Here is a 15,228-nt window from a genome sequence, read left to right on the forward strand (position 1 = left end):
TCTTGTACGGCAATAATGCCAGCTCTCCCGAGGCATCCATCGCAGTCCACTGCTGAGTATCAGCTTTCACTTTTCCTTTGAGTGCTTTCCTTTCTGTGTCGGGTTTTTGATATTATTCATGACTATAGAGTCCCTTGCTCTTCACACCTTAAAGCGCTGTACACCTGCTTTCTTACAGCTGGATTAGAGGAGCACCATCTCTCTCTCTTGTACTGCATGCAAGCTGAGTGTATTAAAGGTGCTTCACTTTCTATCTTGAGAATATTTGAAGAGCTCCACAAGATGCTGACTCAGAGCAGCAGAAAAGCTAAATAAGAGTCCACCATCTGGGAGAATTCTTTGGTTGAAGACGTCTAGACTGACTAATTATGAAGAAATTGTATTATGTCTGATATTTAACTGCTTAGATACTTTAACTATAACTATCTTTATGCTTGTAATTTCTCATAAGCTGTGGGTTTTTCTAATAACTAACTAACTTCTAATTTTATAATATTTGCTTTTAATATACTGTTTTAAAAATCCAATCTATTTCCCTTCCGCTTTTAAATATAATTTGAGTGCCTTGGTTGGATTATTTGCTGTATTCCAGACATTCTATGTGTCAGTTTGCAAGTGCAATAAAAACCTCTAAGCCCTTTCACAGAGATGTCAGAGCGAACCCTTCATAACCTGAATCGTTAGGCCTTTATCTAGACTGATAATTCAAGACTGGCATCCAAATCTTTGATTGTCATGAAGCTAGATCCAAATAGCTGGCGACTGAAATTCAAATAATGCAAAGGGCAATGAAGAAGAAGAATGGAAGAACAGCTGTTTTTTGTGAATTCCTAAGTCACAAACCCACATGCGGCAAAATACAGAGAGGCTCTCAAGGGCAGGGTGAGAGGGAGGGACACTGAAGAAGAAGGGGGGGAGGCATAAGGAAGGGGCTCACAGGGAGTGCACTGTTAGAGGACAGAAAAGCAGACTGAGTGTTAACAGCCAGGATAGGTAGATCAGTGGGCAAACGCCGCTGAACGGAGGGTAGGAGTGAGAAACAGAAAAGGAGCTTCACACGTAAGAGAGAAAAGGAGTCTAGCAGGAGAGTGTTGTGACCGCTCGGGCAACAGGAGCTCGTGGCAGCCACGAAGAGGGCAGTCAAGCCTGAGGAGATGCTGTGAGGAAACGTGCCAAGTGATGGAGCTTGAACCAGACAGCAGACGGGCACAATTAGTCAGGTACAGCAACATGGCATTTATTATGATTTAATGTCTCATTTATGTAATTCAGAGCAGTGCTTAAATAGTTTTAAAAAGCATTGTTCCACACTTTTACTTGGGTGCATTTCAGTATAGCTTAATTTGTCCTGGATTTCCATTGATTCTAATGAGTTAACATTAAATTTGTTTTGTTATAAACTGAACAAAAGGGCTTCTGTTGCTCAAGGTTACAGTATTTTAAACAAAAGTGTGATGTATTATCTGTGGCTGAACTATTGCAGGCCCGCTGGGGGGACTTTTTCCTCAGCCTTTCCAAGCTGTCATATCCCATCTGTATTTACCCAGCAACTTTTATGCCTCCTATGGCTCAACTTTACCTTCAAAGTCATAAGAAATGTGTTGTATACAATCACCATCATCATCATAATCAACCATTATCCTCATTAGGCAGTCTTAGTAGTTATGGCAGTGCATTACGTCACTATTTCATTTATCAAGGTCAACGTATAGTGATGATTTTGTTGATATTCAAAGACATGAAAATGTAGGAGGCATGCAAATGTTTTGGTTGATGGTGAGGGAGGATATTTTGCGGGCCAGTGTATTCAACATGCTCTGTGTCTAACTTCACATGATGCTCCAGAGTCCTTGGGCACCACAAAGCGCACTCTGTGTGGCACACAGACCCACCATTTGTCCTCCCCTCCATCCCTCTTTAGCATTTTAAGTCTTCTCCTCCCCGAGCAAGTGACCCCAACTGATTAAGAAGGAGATTTTCCAAATATTTCACAACACCCACGTAACCCCCAGCGGCTAAGAGGTTGTTAGTCTCTGCTCTCATCTCCTACAAAGCCTTGATTGTTTTGTTGCATTTACTGCGTGTCTCATTTGTAGAGGACTGTGGTTTATACTGACATAGACTGTGGCAACTTAACCATGTTGAACCTCTGGGTCACCCACGAGTGCCTGTGGGGACTCAGTGTGAGATGTATCTCATGAATTCTTATTGTCGAGTTCATCTATATTGCTGTTTCCTGAAGGCCAACAACATACGTTTTAGATGAGCTGTAAAATAAAGCTTTGCTCAGGCCACTACAGCAGGTGTAACTTAAAGCAGCTCAGAACCAGCTTTAAAATCTAAATGAGAATTGTTTTCAGGCGTGAAATAAACTACAAAGTTGTGCCTGTACATGCAATCAGCAAGCAGTTTGGCATTAAGTACTGAGATATTTAAGATGAGGTTCATATATTCAACTAACTCATAAATGAACTGGTACTTTATTTAGTTGCACAGAAATTTAAGGAAAAATATTATCATATTTCTACTACATGCATTTTGTTATATGGACCTAGCAAAGCAATAGCAAATGCAATCTAAAATATTGGTCTGCTGTTTGAGTTGCATAATCTGTAAATTAAATGACAACAAATGTGAGTTACAGCTGAATACCATCGACATATTCCAGTGCAGCAATAAAGTTTATTATGAAGCAAATGTTAACTGCATTGCACAGTGAGTGCAGGTGCAGAAAGCAGGTGATCTGATGTACAGAACCAGATACGCTGACAAAACCTTCATACGGAGAGACAGCATTAAAGACTCAGACCTGTGACCGTGTGAACCCCACCCCTTCACACTTGTCTTCAACATGCCACCTTACTTCCCCTGCTCCACACTCTTTTTTATCTTGGTTTATCTGTCTTCGGTCGTCCACGCAGCAGTTCCGCGGTTTGGGACACATTCCAAATCCCTCTCAGTCCCTCATACCAGCCCATCCCTGCTGCCAGATTGGTTTTCACACTGTCCTGGGCCCCTCCCTGCTACCACAGCGACGCAGCTGTCACCTGTCAGTTTCATGGCGGGGTTGCACACCGGCCTGTGATTGCTCAGAATAGAATTGTGGGAGAGTTTCACTGGAAGTGGGAGAGCACAACACCAAGTCTGCGAAGAGGATGAACAGTTGATCAGGAAAAAATCTCAACTATATGGGAATGTTGCCTATGTGTCCTAGGAGCTTATGGATTGCTGTTCATGGGAGTGACTGAATGCTTCTCCTCCAGAGGGAAAACTCTGGTTCAGATTGTATTGGTAAGGACTCATGTTTAAGCCTCACTCAGAGCAACCACTGCAACCAGTGTGTACAGTTACGGCTCTCTTATTATGTGATTGCTGTTGCGATTTAGATATTTTGCATACTTCTGCGAGTGTAACACCAAGTAATTCTGACTTTGAGGGGAGCAATATTTTCTTATTAATAACATACATTTCGATGTCTGAAACACCCTACTTCAAGTTTATGACTGTGATTCTCTTTAGGCACCTATTTATCTGGCTGTAATCTATATATTAATATTTCTACCTCCACTGCAGAATGGATGACCAGGATAGAGTAAGCCAAGCCTCCAGCGTGGCCACCATCTCTTACTTTCCCGTCATCAAGGTTTGTTTTAAGTTTCCATGGCCAGCTTGTCACTGTGTGGATGTCGTATTATGACCATGTGAAAGCATGACTCATGTCTTAACAGGAAAGGGATGGAAAGCTGCAAACATTTGGGAAAAGATGTCAGGCTGCCAAGAGAGACCCTAATTGTCCTGTGGTCATCAGAGGATGGCTCAACAAAAAAGTAATGTTCCAAACTTGGCCTACTTAACACTTTACAACTTCATCATCACATGTAGAAGAGTGTGTGAATAAGCTAAGCAAAAAGGAGACTTTAATCAGTCTTCCTCCTGCAGGATAGCTCTGGTCTGAAGCTATGGAAGAGAAGGTGGTTTGTCCTCTCCAACTACTGTCTGTTTTACTACAAAGGTAGGTAGCCATAAAGTCCAGAACTTCATCTTTCATGTGTGCTGATTGTACAACAAGGCCTCTGTTCTTTTATTTACTTCTTTTCACTCCTTTTTCCACTAGACAGTAGAGAAGAATCTGTGTTGGGCAGCATCCCCCTTCCGAGCTACAAAATCCTGTTCTGCACACCACGAGAATGCAAGAACAGGAAGTTCACCTTCAAGGTATCATCATTTGGTTACTCTCCCAATTTAAGGGGGGAATCATAAAAAGTGTCAAAAAAGAGACTTCATTAATACACAGTAATTACATGCAATAATTAATGCCTTGCTAATGTTTGATTTTTAATGTTGTTGTTGTTGATCAATATATTCAAAGTGGGAGTATTCTAAATATTTGAACTCTACTGAACCAGGTCAGATTAAACATAGATAGATAGGTCGCTAAAGATTTGTCTTTATTTATTCATTTTTGTTTGTTTTTGAGATAGTTGTACCTTACTTGAGTACCTTACTTCCTCTCATGCAACTTATAATTTGACAGCTTAAATTACCAGTTACTTTACATATAAAGGTTTTTTCGTTTACAAACTGTATGAAAATGTACCTGTACAACTGAAACGATTAGCCAGGTAACTTGACAGAAAAATAACTTCTTTTCTTAATTTTCTTAATCTTAATTTTGAGGTATAGATTACTGGTTGGACATGACAAGCATTGTTAAGGGTAATTTTGTTGCCATTCCTTGCTACTTTCTTAATTTTAGTTCATCAGTTAATCAAGAAACCCATCAGCAGATAAGCCTATAATGAAAATTATTATCATTTACAGTTTAATAGAAAATACTTTTCTGTTTATTTCAGCTCAGCATTGTTTACATCAACAATTGTGTTCTCCTCTTGAGCCATGGCACATTTGAAAATTGCAAGGACCACTGATCCTTAGTATGGAGATTATTAACAATGTCCACTGTGAATATTCTTTGTGAAACTAGGTGGTGCACCAGGGAATGCGCTCTTATTTCTTCAGCGCTGACACTCAAGAGGACATGTTGGGTTGGGTTCGAGCCCTCAGTCAGTCTGCTACAATGGAGCCAGAGAGCTCTCTGAACAGGTACGTCACTGTTCACTGTGAGGCGTTACGCACATTTGTTCATGATTGCACTTTTTATTGCTGCATCTCTCTCTCTCTCTGCATCATCTCTTCAGACGTTGCTCAAGTTATCAGGATTTCACACAGATAGGTGGCAGCAGCGAATCAGTGGACTTACCTAAACCCCTCTCTGATGGGGAGGGTCCCTCCCAAAAGCTCAGGCACGCTGTCATCAGCAGGACTCTGAGTGAACCGAGTCAGCTCATTGGTGGGAGGATGGGGACATCGCACTCAGAGCACAGGGGGAGGCAGAGTGTGCGTCAGAGAAACAGCAGGTTGTCAATTCATCTGTGTGTGTGAAAGGCACATATTTAAATCCCAGTGGTTTACTTAAAAGGGAAAAATCATCTGAGAAAGGTCCCAGATTTGGCATTCTGTTCTGCTTTCTCTTCAAACAGAACACCCAGCCCTTCTGATTTCAGCAGAAGAAGAGTTTGTGGTCCAAACCAAGATGATTCTCTTCCTGGCCAAAACACACCACCCACACAAACAGAAATGATGGGAATGGGTTCTGTGACCTCAAGAGGTCAGCTGGGATCACGACCTCACACACCAGTGGGGAGGGTTGACATTCGACCCCACGAGGACTTGGTCATGGTGCCGCAGACGCTGTACTACGCACCTGCCTCACCTAAGCTGGAGTTCAAATCCACTCCTACCACTCCAGTCACAGAAAGGTGGCAGAACCTAAGCAAGGTCAGGACTAATTTTACTAAAATTCAACAATGTAAGACTGTATTAGTGTGCATTTATACACCACATGACTGTATTTTATTTCAACTAAATTTTCAATACTGCACAAGCAGGAACACTACTTTTCCATCTTCTAAAGGAATGCGAATATGAGGTTTCGGCTAAATTTGTTTTAACTTGTTTATGCTTTAAAATGGCTCTCCACCAATTTTACACTTTATGTTTAGTTTATTTAAAGAATATTTCTTAACCCTTGAAAGCAATTTTGTAACATCTTCTTTGGTTCTGGAGAATTGAAAAAAATAACTCTGACACGACAGCAATGGTCTAATGAAAGACTGTTAAATTGCACTATGGGAAATGTAGGCTCCAGGGTTTTTTTTAAATATGTCTTGTGGGCTCCCTGATTTCATGGAAGTGCAATACTTAAATACTTAAAGTAGTACTTTGAAACACCTTATCTTTTCATTGTTTACAGCCTACACCTACATATGGTTCTGTCCATCATATCTCAAGTGGGAGAAGACCTTTAGGAAAGGTGAGCATAACACAAGCAACACATTTTCAGTAAAGCATCCAGGCTAATGTGCAGCACACACTATTGACACAGCTAACACAGTTATTGATAAAAGTTATGACATCTGATTGTTATTGAGTAACAGATTAGTGCATTTGCTAATAAGATGGATTTTACTTATCTGGTGTACTATAGCACAGTATGTTTTCTTTTAATGCCAATGTCTGTTCTTTTCATATACATGCTGTGTCTTCCTTCAGAGCTACTCTACTGGGGCACATGCAGACTTACTGCCCCCTTTGCCCCCCTCATCTAGAGCTGCACATGCTCCCCACTTCCCACACCACCACCACCACCACCACCATCACCATCACCGCAGCAATTTATCTGTGTGTGTGCTACCGCCAGCTATGGTACAGCCCGGCCCGCTGAGCTCTGTGTTCTTCTGGTGTCTTGTGTGTTACAACTCTAAACATGTGTTATGTTTTTTATTTGTGTATGTCTCTCCAGAAATGTTCTTTGTCATGTGGTGTTGTCTAATAATGCAGCGACGCTAATTTTTATCAGTATGAGTAACAGTGTTTTGTCCTTGTGACAGTGTACTACACTGTTATGTGTGTGTCTCTGCCTTGTTTTGTGTCTACATCACTGTACTATACTGTCACTAATACTTGTTGTCTGACTAATAAATCATGTATTGTGTTCATAATTTTTATAGTGTTAACTGTGGTTAGATCTGTGTGTCATGTATGTGTCCTCCATGATTATGTTACATGAAGCAGCTGTTTGTAAATTTATGTCTTATGAAATGCATTCTGATTCATGTTCTTTCAAAATTCATGACCAAAATTGCAACACATGGCTGTGGCCTCTGTTTGTCTCTTGTGAAGTTGTGCTGTGCTCTTTTGCAAAGACAGCAGTTCAGTTTTAACATTTAAGCATTCAATCATTAACCTACCCCAAAATGCCTGACTATGTTTTAAGTGTAGTGAGCAAAAAGGATTTCACAAAAAATTATTAAAAAATGAACTAACTGAAATCACATATCGATAAAATCTGATGAACAGGGAGAAAAATATATGAAAATCCCTTTTTTTTTTTTTTTTAAAGAAAAAAAAATATTGTTTAACAAAATGACAACCTCAATACATTTCAGGCCCCAAAGCCTGACGCGAGGGAAACCCCACAAATCAGGCCTCTTGAAAGTGATGCAGATGTGAGTATTCATATGCTACCTTTAGAGTCACAGTGGTTATTTGTCATATAAGATGTGTCTCCCTGAGTAGAAATGAGTATGACTTTGATTTTCTTCAGGCTGTGTTGACGAGGTTGTGTGGGTGTGACAAGCTGCTACAGTCTCTGTCTGTAGAACTGGCCCAGCTACAAATGGATAAGGTCAGTATTTACCCCATAAGTCATGAACAGTACGTTGTATTTTACGAAGGCTACACTTACATAGGTAAGCTGATGGTTTGTGGTACAAACTAACAACTTTATGAACTGAACCCTGGCTCAAGAGATTTAAATACATTTGAATGTTTTTAGCACAACTCAACCCATTAAAGCAAACAAAAATGCCACATTCATAGTAATGACACACAGTACATTGTGACTGATTTAAGACTGTTTTCCCTGCTGCAGGACAGCGTCCATTGTGCATTAGAGGTGTCCAGACTGCAGCTGGAGGAGTGGAAAAGCCAGGGGCCCAGGGCCCATGAAGAAGCACTGACCCAGAAGGCTTTGCTTCAGGAGGAGCTGGTCACAATCCGGGCCAGAATGTGTGACGTATCGCTGGTGCGTACTGAGCCAGAGGACAGTGAACCAGAATGAGAAAACAATGTGACAGCATGAGTAGTTCATGTTTATGTCATTAATCATTAAACAGCAGAACTCAGGGGTGTAATGTGTACATGAACTGCTGATGATACCACTAGTTTTTTATGTCTTTATAGATTATTTTTTATTGTTCGCAAATCTTCAAATATTTTTATTCAGGAAATGGAGAGAGTGTGGAGTCAGTATGAGCGACTGGAGAGTGAGCTGTCTGTTATACGCTCCCACCTTCAGCACGTCTGCAACTTTGGAGTGCCACAGGTATTTGTACCATACTAAATGGACACTTTCTCACTAATATTTTTAGCTTGGTTAACATACGTATATTGTGTCTCTGTCAAAATCTCACCATACATGGGAGATAAATATTTTACACACATTTTACACTTACACATTTCATTTTACACAGCTTTGAGCTATGAACCACTGACTCTAAAAAGTCACAAATGTCTTTCTATAAGTCGTTAAGGCTCACGGTGGAAGGTGTTTCTTTTTATCAGGAGCAGTCTCAGGCCCAGAGAGAGTTGTGGATGATGGAGGACATCCTGTCTGGACTAAAGATTAACAGGGATCACTTCCGCTTCCTGTTGGGACTACAAAGACATCACAGTAAGCATCAGTTCTCTCTCACTTTAACTTTAAGAGTCTGCAGGAGGTTATTCTGTACAACTGAGACTGTTGACAGTAACACTTTTTTTTCAATGTGTAGGTGGTGTCATCATTCAAAAAAATCCTTTCTTCATACATGAATTAATAAATTATGACTTGTGAACTACAAAGTGTGAATTTGAATGATGTAAATTTAAATCTAAGGTCTGAACAGTGTCATCCTGTCACATTACGTTCATTTTGCTTTTGAAGAAAATTCAACCATTGACTTATTTTTTGTTTTTGCCATTTGAGGCTACCAGTGCACAAACTTGCCTGCTTCATCTTGATTATACACATGAAATCTGACAATGGACGACCAGTGTCAACACTATGACCTTTTCTGTCTCCCCCTCAGCATTCCAACCAACAGCTCCTCATCCTGGTTCTCCTGGCTCTCCTACAGAGATGCTGCAGAGTGGTCTGCCAATGGTACGGCTCCTGTCCATTGTCCCTTTGTCAGTGACCCCTGGCTTTTGCTCTGTGCTAATGAACAAACATGGTATTGTTGTCCTCTAAAGGAGAGGTTAAACCCATCTCCAAGGAATCTGCTAACTAGAGTCCTAAAGATGTTTTCTTACAGGTCTACAGTGTTATAATTTGATTTGTGGTGTGATGGGTTGATGTTAACTACCTTCTTAATTGGAATTTGTCATGATGTCAGTCTGGTAGATCAAAAAAATGCCAGGATTTACAGGCCAAAATTGTCTGTGCATTTTTCTGACTTCATCAGTCTGGCAGGGAAGGTCTTCTGTCATGGCTTAACATGCTTTTACGTTATGTCTTTTGTGAAAATGATTTCTGCAGGATGTGGAACAAGAGCCACCAGTTCGTCCACCGTTACCCCAGGAGTTACAGGAAAGCCACCAGAGCAGGGATCAGGTCCATGGCTGGACAGAGTCACCATATGAGGTGTGGAAATATGGACATTATCAGTGAAAAGCATTATCAAGTTTGAAAGTAATTTTCTTTTCTTTCTCCACGTATGTTTTAGGGAATCTACAGCCATGCTGTTGATCCGGTGGAGAGAAGAGGGAACAGCCAGCCTGACCTCCTTAATGTGAAAACACATAAAGATGCATTCGGTTGGCACAGATATACTCAACACACACAGTCCATGAAAACACTGATATTAACACAATGGCCTGTGGATCGATATTTTCTGGCACATGTAATATTAAAAACTGCTTTAATGGGTTAGTTAGTTTTTCAGTCCCTGTTGTGTCTCCCACCCTCATATTTCCAATTTCTCTTTCTTCCTGTCACTCTGTTCTCCTCCACTCATCCTGTCTCACCCCCCCCCCCCCCCCCCCCCCCATCCTTCTCCTATATTTTCATTTCATCCTTAGAATCTCAATCTGATTCAAAGTGGATCCCACCAGATACAACAAACCAATCAACCAAGGTTTGAGTCTTCATAATTTCCTGTTTGCTGGTTAACTAATTACTTACTTTGACTGTAGGCAACGTGATCCAAAACACTCCAAATATAGAAGCAGCCAAAGCTGATTTTTCCTCATTGCAATCACAGCCAAATTCCAATTCTTTGATTCTCTCATCTTCCTTGCAATTAGGGCATGTTGCTGTGCCTGTTCTAGGCGAGAGGGGGAGACAGAGGTTCATGTCTCAGTGTGAGAGCTCAGTCATCTCCCTTCTGCCACCCAACCCCCCTTTCTCACACACATTTATATAGATATACAGTATAGATATGAACATACAGATGCAAGCACCCATACATAAACTCATGCATGAATACATCTCTACACAAATAGATGCAAACACATAATCATCTGTTTGTTTATTTTACTGTGTTTCAAATATGCAAATCATGGATTCTGGTCTTTGTTTTAGCTTTTTTTTTTTTACACATATTGAAGTGCACAGTTCATATATGACTCATATTCTAAGGGGGCCATATCTTTTCTAGAAGATTAAGATGAGTGAAGAAGAGCAGATAGAGCGGATGAAGAGGAATCAGGAGAGGTTGACTAATAAGAAGAAACCCTCTATTTCTGCTCCAGTTACCCAAACCCAGAGTCAAGGTTCAGAGACAAGAGAGGAGGTCTGTCAAATCATTCATCTTTATCACTGACTGAACCTCTACATTATGTTACAAACAAATATACATTTACTAATCCATCTGTTTCCTCAGGCACCCTTTCCTCTAAGGGTGACACGAGTTGTTACAGCTGTATTACCGTCCTCTCTCAAGGCCAGACGGGTTTCTGTTGAAGATCCCCCACCTGAGTTTGACAACCCATTGCCTGAACAGATCCAACCTGATACTCAGCAAAGATTGGCTATGCAGAGGAAAAAAATGTTGAACAAGCCACACAGGCGTCTGTTGCTGGAAAGTCCTGATCAAAACTGGTCCCCTGTAGAGATGCACCACGATCAGCCAGACAGAAAGACAAACAGGCAGCAGCAGCATCAGGGAGTAGTGAAGTCCTCCAGAGGAGAGTCACGGTCAGAGGTGGGCAGAGCTGAGCCTACGGAGACCTCAAGAAATCAAGTTCGAGATGAAGCAGGTTTAGATAATGGAAGTGCAAGCTTGGATGTCAGGGTAAGAGAGAAATCAAGCACTTGTATTATTATAACAAAATAGCGTATTCAGAAAGATGACACTGTACCCTAAATTATAGTTGATATCAACTCACTCATGACATTGGCTTTACATCCTTATTATTTGGGGTCCAACAGATACTACTGCTTTATGTATAAAAAGGATATTTAGAATGGCAAAGTCCAGCCATTTTTTCTTTAAGTATATTTTTCACTTTTGTTTGGCAGTTCCATGAAATGTAAAGTGTTTTGTCCAACATATTGATGTTACTTATGTTTAGGGACAGTCATACTCCAGACAAGTCTAAGTCCTTATTAGGCCAAACCATGAACAAACTACAAAACCTAAATTACAGAAAACCTACTTTTGCTCCCCGTATTTGGGATTTGGGAAGATAGTGCTGCATCAGACTAGTGAAACATCTTATCACTTAAAAAATATGTTTATGAACAATTCTTATAAAATTAGGAGATCATGAAATGTAAAGTTTATAAAAGAATGTTTTGAGCTGTTAAATACCTGGGGTCTGCATGACCCTAACAGAACATAAACTATGATTGCATCAGTAATGAAAGTATTTCTGTCTCATTGCTACATATCTCTACTGCATTAAAAATGATTAATTGCATTAGTTGTGGTGTAAAGTGCAATCTAATGTGAAACTGTTTGAACAGGCGGAGGAACAGGCCTCTGCCACCCCAACCCCTAACATGGACCTTAACCTCTGTATGACCCCTGAGCAGCGAGAGGCCAAACTGCGTCGTGTGGAACGAATACGGGAGAGAGTCATAAGAAGGTGGGATTTTTATATCTAAATGTATGTACGTATGCTGTACTCACATGAAGGTCTCCTCTAACTGTTTATTTTACCTGTCTATCAGCGCAGTCAGAGAGAATGTCACTACACACAGTCAACAGCCAATCAGGGGGGAGAGGCAGGAAGTTCATCAGGTGTCCCCTGACGCAGCTAGAAAACAAAGGACGAGATCAGGTATGGATTTATCTATCCAAAATCAACAAGTTAAGTATTGCAGTTAAGGTCAAGTTGCAAAAATGAGGCTACAGTTTAGTCTTCTTTAATTGTGATCTCATAATAAGGTACTTTTTTGTCTGGACCACAGCAAAGAAGAATCTGCCACTGACACTCCTCATGCACTAACTTGCATGCAAATTCTTTTCTGTTCCTGTTTTCAGACCATGAACCTCGCCATGGGGATGACATCAGAGGTTCTGCAGAACTTCAGTTTTCCAGTGGAACATCTCAGGAGGAAGATAAAAGAGATGGACATGTGAAAAAATCAAAAAGTCAAGTGAGGTCTGGGAGCACAACACAATACAAGGATCACAGTGGAAGAACAGGGGTTGCCAAAACTAAAATCAAACGTCCAGCTTCGCCCTATCATATCTCATCTCTGACTGTTTACCAGAAAGATGGTGGCAAGGGATTTACAAGTGGCAAGGATGAAGAGGAGCAAAGGCTTGAAGACTCTGCCACTGATGAAAGTGATTTTTCATCCTCCAATCTGAGAGCCAAGTGGTTTCTCTCCACCAACCAGTGGCAAGGTTTCATACCTTTGCAGATCCCTGGCATAGACTCATTGGGCAGTGAGGAGATATCAGACCCCGAGAACCATCCTGCATGTGCTGATGATGTGACTGATTGCAATGAAATGTCATCTGCTGTCAGCGAAAGCTTAGAGAAAATGAAAGAGAACCATTCACTCTTCTATAAGATTGCATGTGATATTAGTATTTCTGACTCAGATATAACCAAGAATGATGGGAATTCAAATGCCCAAACGTCACCCAGGCCAGAGGAAGAAGAACTACTGATCACTGAATCTGTCCCAGAGGAAGCAGCCCATGATGTTGAGAGATCTTTAAACCAAGAGAGCAAGAATTTCAGCCCACATTTGCCATCAGTTGTTATTGAACATAGTCTTGCTGTTAATAACAATCTCCAAGATTCAGCACAGGAAACCCAGGACAAAGCAGTGTTAAGTACCTCAGCCAGTCCATCAGAAGAGGTGTGTGTTTATCGAGAGATCCCTGAAAAAGAAAGTGAAGACACCTCAAGGCAAAAAGGCCAGTTAGAGAGAGTTAGAGAAACTATCCATGAAGATCCCGTGCAGGACACTGATTGTGATCAGGACCTGGATAAAAATGCCGCGGCAAGAGATGAACACAATGGGGCAAAAGAATCGGAAGACAGAAAGGGGGACCAAGAGAGATCTGAAAAGCAGAGGAAATGTCGTAGTTTAAGTGAGGAGAACAAAGAGACTGTCCATGAACGAGGCAACAACCGCTCCGTCCCTCCATCCAGCTCCTTGTATGAGGGCGGGAGTGTGATTCGGAGTGCCTCTTTTGGGAAGACGCGAGTTACAGTATTAAGGACAAGTTTGTAGAGGCAAGAAGAGTGGCAGCTTAAGGAGCTTAAATGAACACATTTGGGAAGGACAAGAACACAGTTAAGTGATTTATGGTAAAGGACAATGCCCGAAGAGGAGGATTTGAAGAGTTTGAAAGAATTAATTGGACTTGACTTTGGATTAGAAATGGGAAAGTGGGAACATACAATAAGAGAAATGATCATAATGTTTGGTAAACTTGAACATTTCCATTATTTGTAATGGGTGGTTTGAAAAGGATGCTGGTAAAATAGAAAGTCTTAAGAGTATTTCTTGAAAACAAAACCTATGCATGCACATATAGTGTTATTCTTGCAGTTGATGGTAAACACCAAATACCTTATGTATAGCTGCCCATTTGTGGTTAACACTTTCATTCCTCTCGCAATATGCATCTAACACAACACAGAAACTACACGTGATGGCTGCTTGTAGATGGCGAGATAACCCTGTTATTTTCACTGTAACCAAATGTGTTTTGTATCTCAAACATCCTGATTAATAAACATGTCGTGTGTCTGACATAAGCACAGAGACTCCTGCTCCTTATTTATATTCACAAGATATCACATTAATGTTTTGCTCTCATTTCATGCATCCATATTTTTTCCTCAATGAAGGTCCCCTGGGTGCTTGGGTGCTGCTCTCCGACTAGCCCTGATGCGGAATTACATGGAGCCACTGAAAATGCCTTTGTCACTTTAAATCCTTGCCGTGTCTCAGTCGATGACATCATTGTCTGAGAACACATTACATCACCCCTTCCCAGGCTCACTCTCTTAAAGACAGCACCACCTTATGTTTACTGAGCAACACACACGCACACACACACATGCGCACATACAGACAAATGGAGAGCGAGCGAGAGAGAGATAGAGAGAGAGTTGCTTATCTGTTTACAAATGTGATATCAATATCAACATGCATATTAATAAGGGACTTAATGAGGTTAAATTTTATGCGTGGGCACCTGAGTTCATATTGTCCAAATGTGATTCAGGACAGCAGCAATACATATGGCCAGTTCCAGAAACATATGTAAAAGCTACAAGTTGGCAACATTCAAACCTATTCCTACATTGACTGAATATCATTGGCATGCTTTTCCCAGCACACCACATATAGTTAAAGGCATCCTTGAATGCATTTTAAATACGAGCATTCAAAACATATCTGAGACATACTGTATGCCTTCAGCAGAATTTGGAAAATATGAACCTATAAATAAGCGAATGGTAAACTACATCATTGGCATAAGTATAAATAAAGTTTTTATTGACATATTTTTGGCAGGTGTATCAGAATATTATCCACATAAGGTTTTTCGGGTGGACTAAAGCTGATCCTACAAATCATCACCTCTCACACCCGTTTTGTTTTCTTTGTTTTTCTTTCCTTTTTTTGCAGGGACACACTGCAGATAA

General features: G+C 40.8%; 1 protein-coding gene across 3 annotated transcripts; it reads left to right on the forward strand.

The window, feature by feature from the left end:
- The first annotated feature begins 938 nt into the window (after positions 1-938).
- Positions 939-14,355, forward strand: LOC124053045 (pleckstrin homology domain-containing family A member 7-like). Of its 3 annotated transcripts, XM_046377976.1 has the most exons (25): positions 939-1,220; positions 3,215-3,291; positions 3,574-3,643; positions 3,729-3,827; positions 3,940-4,012; positions 4,115-4,215; positions 4,985-5,103; positions 5,199-5,417; positions 5,541-5,838; positions 6,314-6,373; positions 6,613-6,765; positions 7,509-7,568; positions 7,667-7,747; positions 7,994-8,146; positions 8,348-8,446; positions 8,686-8,794; positions 9,192-9,265; positions 9,641-9,745; positions 9,828-9,918; positions 10,183-10,238; positions 10,761-10,895; positions 10,986-11,396; positions 12,071-12,192; positions 12,278-12,387; positions 12,591-14,355. In XM_046377976.1, exons 3-25 carry the CDS (start codon positions 3,575-3,577, stop codon positions 13,799-13,801), a joined length of 4,008 nt encoding a protein of 1,335 aa, XP_046233932.1. In that variant the 5' UTR covers positions 939-1,220; positions 3,215-3,291; position 3,574; the 3' UTR covers positions 13,802-14,355. The 3 variants fall into 3 exon arrangements, with proteins under 3 accessions (XP_046233932.1, XP_046233931.1, XP_046233933.1); XM_046377975.1 differs by lacking the exon at positions 3,215-3,291; XM_046377977.1 differs by lacking the exon at positions 3,215-3,291 and having other exon boundaries at positions 12,283-12,387; positions 12,591-12,725.
- Positions 14,356-15,228: the final 873 nt, after the last annotated feature.

This window comes from Scatophagus argus, chromosome 21, assembly GCF_020382885.2.
Source record: "Scatophagus argus isolate fScaArg1 chromosome 21, fScaArg1.pri, whole genome shotgun sequence".
Lineage (NCBI taxonomy): Eukaryota > Metazoa > Chordata > Actinopteri > Scatophagidae > Scatophagus > Scatophagus argus.

Bases quoted from the DNA above. Each gene is read 5' to 3' on its own strand.
- LOC124053045 (XM_046377975.1), top strand. From the start codon at position 1,180: ATGGAGCTTGAACCAGACAGCAGACGGGCACAATTAGTCAG. The intron at 4,216-4,984 runs GTATCATCATTT...TTGTGAAACTAG, and splicing joins ACAGGAAGTTCACCTTCAAG to GTGGTGCACCAGGGAATGCG. The intron at 9,919-10,182 runs GTTGGCACAGAT...TTTCATCCTTAG, and splicing joins AACACATAAAGATGCATTCG to AATCTCAATCTGATTCAAAG.